The 12,558-nt window shown below is 46.6% G+C and overlaps 1 protein-coding gene across 1 annotated transcript in view; it reads right to left on the reverse strand.

Annotated features, from left to right (window-relative positions):
- The window catches only part of LOC308133301 (activating signal cointegrator 1 complex subunit 3-like), a gene marked incomplete at its 3' end in the record, with an annotated part of 78,216 nt that extends 66,594 nt beyond the window's left edge, over positions 1-11,622 (reverse strand). Inside the window, exons 1-4 of the mRNA XM_080500604.1 lie at positions 11,581-11,622; positions 10,822-10,946; positions 5,656-5,806; positions 457-1,028 (exon numbers count right to left, since the gene is read on the reverse strand). Coding sequence (XP_080356730.1) covers positions 457-1,028; positions 5,656-5,806; positions 10,822-10,911 — 813 coding nt within the window. The 5' untranslated portion in view covers positions 10,912-10,946; positions 11,581-11,622. The remainder of the gene's footprint in view (positions 1-456; positions 1,029-5,655; positions 5,807-10,821; positions 10,947-11,580) is intronic.
- Positions 11,623-12,558: the final 936 nt, after the last annotated feature.

The following is a 12,558-nucleotide window of genomic DNA, read 5'->3' on the forward strand; positions in this document are numbered from 1 at the left end:
CCTCTCTCGGTCTCTTCCAGGCTCAATCTTTCGTCAAGACTCATAAAACGCCGACGATAACTTCAAAACACTGTAAAAACTTGGATATTTAAGAGGGAAACAAGCCGATATAAGCACAACTCGTGACGTCACACATAGGCTCCGCCCACAATGGCCCACGAAGAAGGATTCCCTCGACTTCGTCGGCTGGAAATTCAAAATTCAAATAACTTTATGTGACAACATTGGTGGGGCAGAGTCAGAGGAACCTTACAAGTAGAACCACAACTATCGTTTTTACTAGGACTTTAAAAAAGTAGGTGTAAGTCTTTCATATTTCTTCACTTCAGCCCGAGTATTTTTCCCTGGTTCAATATGTAAAGTGTTATCATGACACACACAGATTTCTCGATATAAAACCCAGTGTGTAAGAAGCCCTGGCGGGTTGTGAAGGACTGCCGGACCCAGTGGTCTCACCTCGTTCTGCAGCTCGTCGTCACTCCGGGGGGAGGCCAGCATCTCGAACAGGGAGCTGCACAGCTCCTCTGGGTTGGATGAAATCATGTTGCCTCCGCTCAGGTACTTCTCTACTTCCGTCCGGAGGATGGTTCCGTCCCCGGAGCTCAGGTCTTCCCGTCCTCCGGCTGCGTCGCCCCCGCCGGCCCCCTTCCTCCCGCCCTGCTGGGGGTTCAGGAAGTTGATGAAGTCCAGGTCTCTGTCCTGGACGCTGGCCTCGGACAGGGCCTCCAGCGGGTCCAGAGCGTAGCATTCATGGGAGAAGGCGATGTTGCGTCCAAAAGAGGACGCTCTCTGGGGGCTGTGCCGGGACCTCTGAGTCTGGATCAGCTCTTCCACTCCAGAGTCTCCGAGCTGAGCGACCAGCCGGGCGACGCAGGAGCAGGAGGCTTCGGCTGCAGAGGAGGGGAAGGGGCCGAACATCTGCTTGATGGCCCGGGTCTCCTCTGTGCCCACGTGGTCCTTGTTGTGGAAGGTCTGGAACAGGAAGACTCCCGCACTCTCAATGGCCTCCTGGCCGTGTTCATCTCCAACTGCCAAACCAGAAACACATCGACAGCTTTAACCCTTCGGGGCCTGAAAGCATTTTGTGCCGTTTTTCACTACAATTGATTTTTCCTTTATATCTCAGATATAAAATCCTTAAACCTTGCGCCTTTTCTGGTGTCATTTTGTTCAGGACAACCTCATAAATGCATTTCTGAAGTATTTTCATCACTTTGGCATTCTGTATTAAAACAGTGGATCTAAAAACACCATAAAATTACAAATTCGGGTGGTAAAAACAGATTTATTGACTATAAAAGTCACAGACATGGTTAACGAATCATTTTGTTTAGTTTTTGAGTAAATCTAAACTATAATTAACTAAAATTGATCAAAACAGGACTGAACAAACAGTTCTATACAGATATTTACAGTGAAATAGAAGCACTGCCACAGGCGTTTTTGTAAAACTATTTATAAAAGGTCACACATATTTTTCCTCATAGCTCTTTTATTTGGGCTATCAACGTCATTTAAAAACGAGCTTGTAGTTTTATATCCGCACTTTCGACATGGATTGAAACACTGGACCAGACGACGCTGTGCTGTGACGCTACTGCCTTTTCAGACGGTCATGTGACGAGGACGCACCGGTGAGTCCACAGGCCCCAGAGGGTTAAGACGTCAATTTCTGCCCGTGCCCTCAATTACCTTGGGACAATTTTGATACGCTTTGATCACCATTCTTTTCTAATCACCACCCACAATTCCAGGTAATTTGGAATTACCCCCCCCCAGACGAGTTCGCTCGAGAAAATTCTATTTGGTCCATAAATCTACGATATATTCCAAAACGGCGGACTTCCTGTTGAGTTCTCGGTATGTGTGTAAAGAGACTTTTTGTCTGTGTCTTGGGGTTTTACTTATGTGTCCTGAATTCCACAGCTGGAGGTGACTGAATCTTCTCGGTAGTGCCGTCGAACCATTCCTCCAGTCACGTGTGACTCCCTTTACAAATTATCACATTTTTCGCCGGACCTGACGACTGTTCAAAGTGTCGCATAAAGTTATTTATGTTTAGGCCCTCAGAAACGTGTTTTCCCAAAATGAAAAAGTACAAGTTAATAATAAAAATAATAATAATACTTAAAGTTTCAATGGGGTCTTTCGTCAAGTTTCAGTGCTTGGACCCAAACTAAGATTACACTATTTTCACTCGGAATTTGTTAGAATAATATTTTCTACAATTTCTCAACATGTTACATTTAAATCCCGTCATAGGACGATGGTATTCATACGGCTAGTTCTCCATTTGATTTACAAGCACGCTGCATTTTACAGAACTGGTGATCCTTTTGTTTTGCAGTTCATCAGTGGATTTCACTCAGGTGGACGATGCTAACTAACTGTTGTACTTGTACATCACATTAGGATGGTGTGTAGATTCAGTGTGTGACGGTGAGGCTCTTTGGACAAACACACTCAATATGTATTTGAAGGAAAAGTCCCCGTCACCTCCACGCTGTTAAAGTTCGGCCCTGACCGCGGCGTAAACGAGGAAAACCAAGTGACGGAACAGTTAAAATTCATGTAGTGGTCATCATTTTAATGATGATGGTTATTAGAATTGCTGCAACAATCACCTTCACCCTTTCTATTATCATTAGTGGTACCAAGGTAGCAGCGCTGCTTTATATGGCCATTAAATGAGAGCCGTGCTCTAGTCAAAGCTCCAGACAAGAATCTGCTGCTTGGAGCTCCGAAAGGCCGCGGCTTGAGCCCCCTCTTTAAGGTGCCGGCACCTCATTTAAATAATATTCAAACAATCCATGCTTAACCAGAACTGCACTTAACAAAAAAAAGGAATACAGAGTAATTGTCCAATTAGAGAAAAAAAAATGTCAGGGGGACACATGGAGAGGAGAGTGAAGAAGGCTGCAGAGAACGAGGGAAGTAAAGCAGATGAAAAGGATTTAAGCCAATTAAAATGCAGTGGAAAGCCCGGGACCGGGTGCCTCGCCGAGCGGGGCCGAGTGGCTGCTTTCATCCCCTCAAGAGTGCGTTTAGGAGCGTCTTCTCATTTGGATCCAGCCGAGCAGGTGGAGGGCAGGTTTACATCAGACCGCGGCGTCGCCGCAACAAATGCTCCGAGCATCTGCTGGCGGCGGAGACGCACAAAGCGCGGCGCCAACAAAGCAGGAGGAGGTTTAATGAACACCATCACAGGCTTCCGCGAGAGAGCTCGCCGACTGACTGACTCAAAAGTTCCGCTTGAAGTCGGAGAGAGAGAAAGTGGCACGTGTAGATCACGTGACTCAACCTGGATTTTAAGTCTCTGAAGTAAACAGGAGCGTTTTCAAATGAGCCCACGCTGCGAAAACTTCCAGCCATATAGATACTCGGTCTGTGCCAGACTTCTTTGTGCAGTCGTCCATCAAAACTAATGAGTGAGGAATATGGATTCCACGTGAGCCGGCGCCACTGACAGCAGGCGCCCACTATGAGTTCCTGGAAACACAAAAGACATTAGAGGCAACGCGCTGTGCAAACAATTCACACTGCCGTCTGAGTGCCTGCACAAAAAAAAAAAAAAAAGCAATGAAGTAAATATAATTAGGTAGAAATAATGAAGTGGACTGATTTGAACTCGCGCTGTGCAGGGTGAGAGTAACTTTATCAGTGTCCTCCGTCTCATTTTCCATCACTTGCTGCTAATTTCAAATCAACAGCAAGCGGCGATTTATCAAAAAACACAAGTTTGGAAGAAACAACGGTACCAAATCAAATCATCCCGCCATCAATGCACGGATGTGCCTTCAGACCTGCTCCACTTTATGAACCTGCAGAAAACAATGTTGGCGTCGTCTGCAAATAAGCTAAATGTTTGGATTTCCACACCACAAACTGTCCAAATACATTTACCAGGATTCTCCAATGTAAGTAGGGTCTGAGGCCAAGCAGAGCCGGCGAGACGCTATTGGAACGCAAGAGATAATAATTATTATCGTCATCACGATTATCTTTCCGAGGGTAAAGGTGCATAATGTTTGTCTTGGATGGGCGTGACATTCCTGTTATTCCGCGAAAATCAAGAATCGCTTGGATTGGTGAGGTTTGCAACTGAGCGTGTGGATTAGCTGTGATGCTTGTTGACGCGTTGAGCAGTGTGACGGCATTCGCTCCGCTACAGCAGCATTCGCTCCGCTACAGCAGCATTCGCTCTGTGCAGCTCTGGAGCGTGTGGACGGTACGGCAGCTGATGGTAGAACGGCTGGGTTGTGTGTGGAACCATAAATATACCCCGTCGGTACGGTGGCCCTGAAGTGCAAACCACAACAACAAATCACTAAACACAACAACAAATTCAAAAACACAACAGCAAATGAAAAAAACACAACAACAAATTGAAAAACACCAGGACAGTAACTTCAAAGGAAGAGCAGCAGACGATCTCTGATTGGACGACGGAGCCGTTCAGCCTTTGAACCAGAAGTTTTTATGCCTGGAGAACGAATTTCAAAACCTGGAAAAGTTTGTTGACTCCTCTACCGACTCTTTCCTCCAGTTTGGACAAAACCTTGTTCCTCCTTTCCTTCCAGGTATTTTCTCCTCGTGAAACTAAACGAACCACGAGAGAAATGACCTCCGGTTCATAAGCGCTACTGCCATCGTCCAATCAGAGAGATCAGAGAGATCAGAGAGATCAGAGAGATCAGAGAGATCTCTCTGCCAACTGGTACCGACCTTTTCTGTTTAAGTTACCGTCTTTGTGTTTTTGAATTTGCTGTTGTGTTTTTTCATTTATAGATTAGATAGATAGATTAGATAGATTAGATAGATTAGATAGATTAGATAGATTAGATAGATTAGATAGATTAGATAGATTAGATAGATTAGATAGATTAGATAGATTAGATAGATTAGATAGATTAGATAGATTAGATAGATAGATAGATAGATAGATAGATAGATAGATAGTGAGTGGTGATTGTTGAGACATGAGAAGTCAGAGACTCAGGTGGACCTGCTTTGTGACCAACGGTTCGAGGCATTAATGTAGATTGTTGATAAAAGGAAGGGCGGTGGTGGCAGTGTGTGTTACAGACTCTAATTCAGGGTCTTCCCCGCCTTTGGCCCCAACAAAGCAGCGCCGAGGACGGGCTGGATGCTGCAGACAACATGGCATCAGACGGTCCACAGCCTATTTTCAAAATCTGTCAACGCCACCAAAGTTTCTAATCTACTACTCTATCCCCCGTCTCCCCCTCTCCTGAGGCAGAACTGAAAATATCAGAAAAAGTTGGCATCGGTGAAGTCAAACTATGTCAGCCCGCCGCCAATCTGCCAGCAAACAAACAGGTTTTGATCTAATTCAATTGGTGATGTGCACTTTTAACGGTCCTCTGTTAAAGCCAGACAACATGTTGGCCACTTAAACTGGCTCTGATGCCTAATAGCCTCAAAAACCCTCAAACCCTCAAACAGGACGGCGCCGTCTGAGCAGCTCTTCGGTGCGTCATCGTCACTTTCAGACGGCCGTCTAAAGCTCACCAGCAGCATTCTGCCACTTCTGACAGTGTTTTCATCAGCGCAACACAAACACACACAACAACAACAAAAAAGAAAGCGGGATGAAAGACAGGACAAAGGACGGGAGGCTGAGGAGTTAATCACCGATCTGTTTGGCTGCCACGAGGAGGCTCTTCAGCTCCTGACTGGCGGCGTGCCGCTTCACTTTGTCCTGATGCTCGGAGCAGAGACGGACAATCTTCTGCCACGTCAGGCCGGCGCTGGCAAACTGCTGCTGCCTCTTCAGACGCTTGGCCTGCCAGGATGCACGGGGAGAGACACAATCACATTTCAAGGAAGACAAACGGCGGCAGCGGCGCGCTGGTGATTCATGGAAACACATACAGACACAGAAGATCATGTGGTTTTTGCCAGATATTTACAGTGACGACGCCGTCGCTCGCTGAGATGTTTAAGATGTTTACACATTTCCAAGTGAAAACGTAATCCAACTCCGCTGGGAGCCACTGAAAACGGAACTTTTTCCAAACGCTGGGGCCCGTCAGAGCGTTTGGATGGTCGCATGTCACTGCCGGGTGGCGTCGCAGTAAACGAGTTAACGCAGAACAAGCAACAAGCTAACGTCCATGTTGTGTTTACAAAAAGTTGGAGGAAGACGGTCGTCACTTCAGGACGGACATCGACTTCTACACCAGTCCCTACTCTCCTGCAAGGTGCGACTTTCATAGCGAACAGTCAGAACAATCCAACTTGAGTGTCGTTTCATTACAGAAACAACCAACAGCACGAACTCCGGGTCTGGAAAGTGTCTAAGAGTTCCAGTTCCAGTTTCCAAAGAAAAGCCACAGAAAGATGAAGAGAAAGTCGTTAAAAGAGAATCAAGACATTTCTACACTTCAGTGCTTCATCATCTTCTACCACAGTTTCATACTTTAGACCAGGGGTGTCCAACATGTGGCCCGGGGGCCAGAACCGGCCCGGGGGCCAGAACCGGCCCGGGGGCCAGACCATCTCATCCGGCCGCCAGGGGATTCTCGAGTATAAATATGAACACTGACAGATTCTGATCTAAAAACACTAGATCGGCAAAAATGACATTCAAAACCGTCCTTGGTCAGAATTTGACCCCCGACATCAATGCGTCTGTGGAGGTCACATGACGCAACGCCTTTCACAATAAAACAAAGAGTCCAACGTATGTGAAATTACACTTTAGACACGTAAACTCAAAACAATTGCCAGATGATGACAAATTGTTGGAAAATCCCTGCAGTTACCAAAGAATCAAAAGAAGGAAAGACTTTGTCCATATCTGCAGTTTAATGTGTGATGTTTGACTTGTCGGCCCTCCAGAGGTCAGAGGTCAGAGGTCAGGTTGATGTGGCCCCTCAACTAAAAAGAGTTTGACAGCTGGTTTCCAGTGACGAAACGCCGTCTGCACGTTATGGAGCTCTACTCCGTGGCTCCAACTGTCGCGTCTCCATTTCAAACTCACTGGATCTGCAGTGAAGCTGCAGACGACTCAGCCAGACATCACCACACGTCTGCTGACACAACACTGAGGCGATGCGCGGTACTTTTGCGTCTTCATTAAACGTGCAGCGTCGTCAGTATTTCTTCACAGGTGAACGAGACTCTTCCTCCGCGGGGCAGCGAGTCGTTAAATGAGGGCCGGCCTCACAACTTCACGCTCCGAGGTCACCAGCACCATTAACACCACGGCTCCATTACAACGGGCGTCTTCACGTCTTCTGAAACTAAGCATTTCGCCAGAGGAGATAATCTCAGCCAGCCTTTTCTCCTGCAGAAGCACTTTTTCTGCTCAGAGGACTGAAGAGGAGCTGAGCCCGGGGAACGTGAGCTTCGGGGGGCAGGCGGCGCAGAAAGCAGCCACATTTACACGTGTGACCAGAGGAGGGACACGCATCGCAGTCAAACTCATACATACACCATGTCTTTCTTTATTTGTTGATTTATTTTAACCCCTGGATGCACAACCTACCAGAACCTACACTCTCCCACAAGACCCCAATTCAAATCAATCAATGCGTTTTTGCAATATACTGGGTTGTTATCTTCAAAATCTTTAAAATAAAGAGTTGTAATATTTTCATATTCTAGGTATCATGATACAAAAACTGCAATTTCTTAAAATTAATGAAAAAATCAATAAAAATGCAAATGGCCTCATGTCACAAACATGTTTTATGAGGAATACCTGGAATATGAAGATATTACAACTTTTCATTTTAATGACGTTGAAGAATAACAACCCTTGGGGTCATTTTTGACCCCACATGTGCATCTAAGGGTTAAACATACTGTACGAATCCCCTTGGGCCACTTCTGACCCGACGACCCGCCGGGAGCAGCGCTCTGTGAAAAAACTCCTAAAACAGTAAGCTGTGTCTTTAATACACTACTTTTCTGGACGCTCCTGGTCGTTCCCCTCATGTTCTTGGAGAAAAAATGGGGAAAAAACCTTTTACACATGTATCGATAAACTAAAGGAGGATTCCAGCTCACGTTCCTTCCCGTCACTATAACCTGGTCTGCAGATTGTCAAGTTACAAAACATTTCATAGAGGCGTCATTATCAGGTAAATTCTACCAAAGAAGTTTAAAGATGATTGGAACGGTACGTAAAAGGTTAAAATATTGTATAAATGATCTGGAACTTGCTTCAACCTAATTTTTTACTATAAATTCAATAACCAATGTTGAAGGTAAGATATTTTACGATTGAACAGGTTGAGCCTCTCAGTCCTTTAGAACAACTAAATAAAACCTCCTTCCCTCTCCGGCACACCGAGGTTGTCACGACCGTGGGAATGTTTTCCTGTTCGGCTGCCCTCCTCTGACCTCCACCTCCAGATCTCACTCTTCTCCTCCACCTCCAGATCTCACTCTTCCCCTCCACCTCCAGATCTCACTCTTCCCCTCCAACTCCAGATCTGACTCTTCTCCTCCACCTCCAGATCTGACTCTTCTCCTCCACCTCCAGATCTCACTCTTCTCCTCCACCTCCAGATCTCACTCTTCCCCTCCACCTCCAGATCTCACTCTTCCCCTCCACCTCCAGATCTCACTCTTCTCCTCCACCTCCAGATCTCACTCTTCCCCTCCACCTCCAGATCTCACTCTTCCCCTCCACCTCCAGATCTCACTCTTCCCCTCCACCTCCAGATCTCACTCTTCTCCTCCACCTCCAGATCTCACTCTTCCCCTCCACCTCCAGATCTCACTCTTCCCCTCCACCTCCAGATCTCACTCTTCCCCTCCACCTCCAGATCTCACTCTTCCCCTCCACCTCCAGATCTCACTCTTCCCCTCCACCTCCAGATCTCACTCTTCTCCTCCACCTCCAGATCTCACTCTTCCCCTCCACCTCCAGATCTCACTCTTCTCCTCCACCTCCAGATCTCACTCTTCTCCTCCACCTCCAGATCTCACTCTTCTCCTCCACCTCCAGATCTCACTCTTCCCCTCCACCTCCAGATCTCACTCTTCCCCTCCACCTCCAGATCTCACTCTTCTCCTCCACCTCCACATCTCACTCTTCTCCTCCACCTCCACATCTCACTCTTCTCCTCCACCTCCACATCTCACTCTTCTCCTCCACCTCCAGATCTCACTCTTCTCCTCCACCTCCAGATCTCACTCTTCTCCTCCACCTCCAGATCTCACTCTTCTCCTCCACCTCCACATCTCACTCTTCTCCTCCACCTCCAGATCTCACTCTTCTCCTCCACCTCCAGATCTCACTCTTCTCCTCCACCTCCAGATCTCACTCTTCTCCTCCACCTCCAGATCTCACTCTTCTCCTCCACCTCCAGATCTCACTCTTCCCCTCCACCTCCAGATCTCACTCTTCTCCTCCACCTCCAGATCTCACTCTTCCCCTCCAACTCCAGATCTGACTCTTCTCCTCCACCTCCAGATCTCACTCTTCTCCTCCACCTCCAGATCTCACTCTTCCCCTCCACCTCCAGATCTCACTCTTCTCCTCCACCTCCACATCTCACTCTTCTCCTCCACCTCCAGATCTGACTCTTCTCCTCCACCTCCAGATCTCACTCTTCTCCTCCACCTCCACATCTCACTCTTCTCCTCCACCTCCACATCTCACTCTTCTCCTCCACCTCCAGATCTCACTCTTCTCCTCCACCTCCAGATCTCACTCTTCTCCTCCACCTCCAGATCTCACTCTTCTCCTCCACCTCCACATCTCACTCTTCCCCTCCACCTCCAGATCTCACTCTTCTCCTCCACCTCCAGATCTCACTCTTCCCCTCCACCTCCAGATCTCACTCTTCTCCTCCACCTCCAGATCTCACTCTTCCCCTCCACCTCCAGATCTCACTCTTCTCCTCCACCTCCAGATCTCACTCTTCTCCTCCACCTCCAGATCTCACTCTTCCCCTCCACCTCCAGATCTGACTCTTCTCCTCCACCTCCAGATCTCACTCTTCTCCTCCACCTCCAGATCTCACTCTTCCCCTCCACCTCCAGATCTGACTCTTCTCCTCCACCTCCAGATCTCACTCTTCTCCTCCACCCCTGCAGTCGCTGACCTCTGTGGCTCTCACACTCTATGCAGCGACGACGACGTGATGCCAATCACTTCTTCTTTTTAAAAAAAAATCAGAAGCCACGACTGGGAAACCAAATAATATGTTCCTGACCTCCACAACTATTTCACTCTTGGTGAAATTCCTTGTCTTTTCTGCCGTGATTGATCGTAAAATGAAATCGATCGGCAAGTTGATTTATGCAAAACATATTCCTGAGGTACGTTGCGTCGACTGTTAATGGTTGGGGTTGTTGGGTTAGTGGGCGTGTTGAGGGGCCATGTGAACTGTGCAACCTCCCAGGTGGAGTGGGATTTATAAAGGGAAAAGTGCACGCAGGTGTGCATTCACATGGTTCTACAAGCCATTTGCAGCTTTTGGGCACATGCAGACTTTTAGCTTGGATTCTACACAATGTTTTATTCATGAGGTCATTACCATCCTGAGGCCGACTGTTACAGTGGAACCGACACTAACCTCAACCCACTCTTGACATGCCGTCCTCACATTCCTCCACCTCAGACATACGGGTCCCATCCTGCTCTCAGGATGTCAGCACCCTGTTCCCTCGCTTCTCACCCAGTAATTCTGCATCGTCCACCTGGAGTCACCTCCAACAAGACTTTAGAATTCATCACTTCCCCCAAAACTTGACAATCATGTATTCCTAGGTTTCATTTTGAAAGTTTCTGTTGTCGGACTTTGGAAGGTAAGTTTCCGGTGGTGGTTTGGTGCTGACCTTCAGGTCGTAGAGCTGCTCAGTGACGTCCTCCTTCCGACTGACGTTGGAGAAGGATCTGAGGGCGCCGGTGAGCCGAGGAGGAGACATGCTTCTCTCTGGATCTCCTCCACACGCCGATTCTCCTGTTTGACAGGCACAAACTGAACTGTGACGGCAGAATGACTTCAACAAATCACACATCAAAAACTGCCTGGGGTGAATTTATGACAAAATGAAGCTACTCAGCAGAAGACTGTGACATCAGGGCAGATTGCAGGCAGATGATTTAGGTACTGGACCACAGTCCAGATCTAGTCTTCTGCATGTTTTAGGTCTGCAACACACCTGATTACAATGATTGGCTTCTTATTGAGCTGTGCTCGCAGCTTGATGATGATAATCATTGGATTCAACTTGTAATTGAAGAGGAAGACCTCTAATACATCCAGGAAAGGGGAAAGGAGGGTAAACACACCCCCACATTGTGAGAAAACATGTTACCACATCTCAAAAAGGCAGATATTTAATCATTTCTCTCGTCCCATACATAAACAATTGATAACCACACAGTCTCGCCAGCTTTGTAAACTTTAAAGCATGCAGAAATAAGCATGTTGTGTAAGTTATGATGCTAGCTGAGTTAGCTTGTCTGACTACTGCTTCCCTAGCCGCGTTAGCTTTGCCACCGGGCGGTATTGAGCGATTCGGCCCCAACTGTGGCAAACAACCTATGTCAGAAGGAGATAAAGCACGTAATTCACATTTCCGATTCTGTACCTTTTTAAAGTCTCCTGTGGAGTCTACTGTCACGCCGTGAGTGGCAAACCGGTGTCAACAGTCGCTGCGTGTTCGAGGAGAGCTGGGTATTGTAGTTTTAATGGCGGCGATTCGTGGGGCGGTGGACGGGAAAAGAACTACATTTCCCAAATCCGTAGGCGAACATGGACGCTTGCTTGTGACACTCACCGGCGTACACCTGAAGGCACGGAACTGAATGAAAAAGGACTTAAAATGAGGTCGAGCTTCAATTTGTTGGAATACATTTTTTTAAACACAGCTGTGAGGGCGAGTTTATCTGATGTGGGGTCACGTTTTATCGGCATCTGCTTTTATCAGAGTGATGTGTGTAAACTCCACCCGCCCCAGCGGGCGCTGTATCATATCAAAACGAGCATCCATGACAAACTGAGGCTGTGGGTTTCTGACTAAATGAAACTTGACTTTACTTTGCATATTAAAAGCGTAATATTTATGGAGGTCAAAGGAACCGGAATGAAATAAATAAATACGCCATTAAACAATTAATTAAACGTGTAATAAATGAACATTTGAATTAACATAATTAAATGTGTCATTAATTAATTATTATTGGAATTAAATATATAAATGTGTTATTAATTGCGTCATTAATTAATTAATGTACTAATTAATTTATGTAAAACAATTTTTTTATAATTTCACCAATTAGTTAATTATGTCATGGTCTAAATGAAGATGAGTTGTTGTTGTTGTTGTTTTCCAACATGTTTTACTGTGTTTAAATGCCAGAGACATGAATATGTATCAACATTTTATTTACTCTAACAGGAGAACCCTTGATTAGTTTGGTATTTATTCATCTATTTATATACTAACACACACACACACACGCACACACACATGCACACACACACACACGCACACACACACGCACACACACACACACACACACACACACACACACACACACACACAGACACAGACAAAGCATTTGTG

The sequence above is a fragment of the Blennius ocellaris genome (genome assembly GCF_963422515.1).
Source record: "Blennius ocellaris genome assembly, chromosome: 8".
Lineage (NCBI taxonomy): Eukaryota > Metazoa > Chordata > Actinopteri > Blenniiformes > Blenniidae > Blennius > Blennius ocellaris.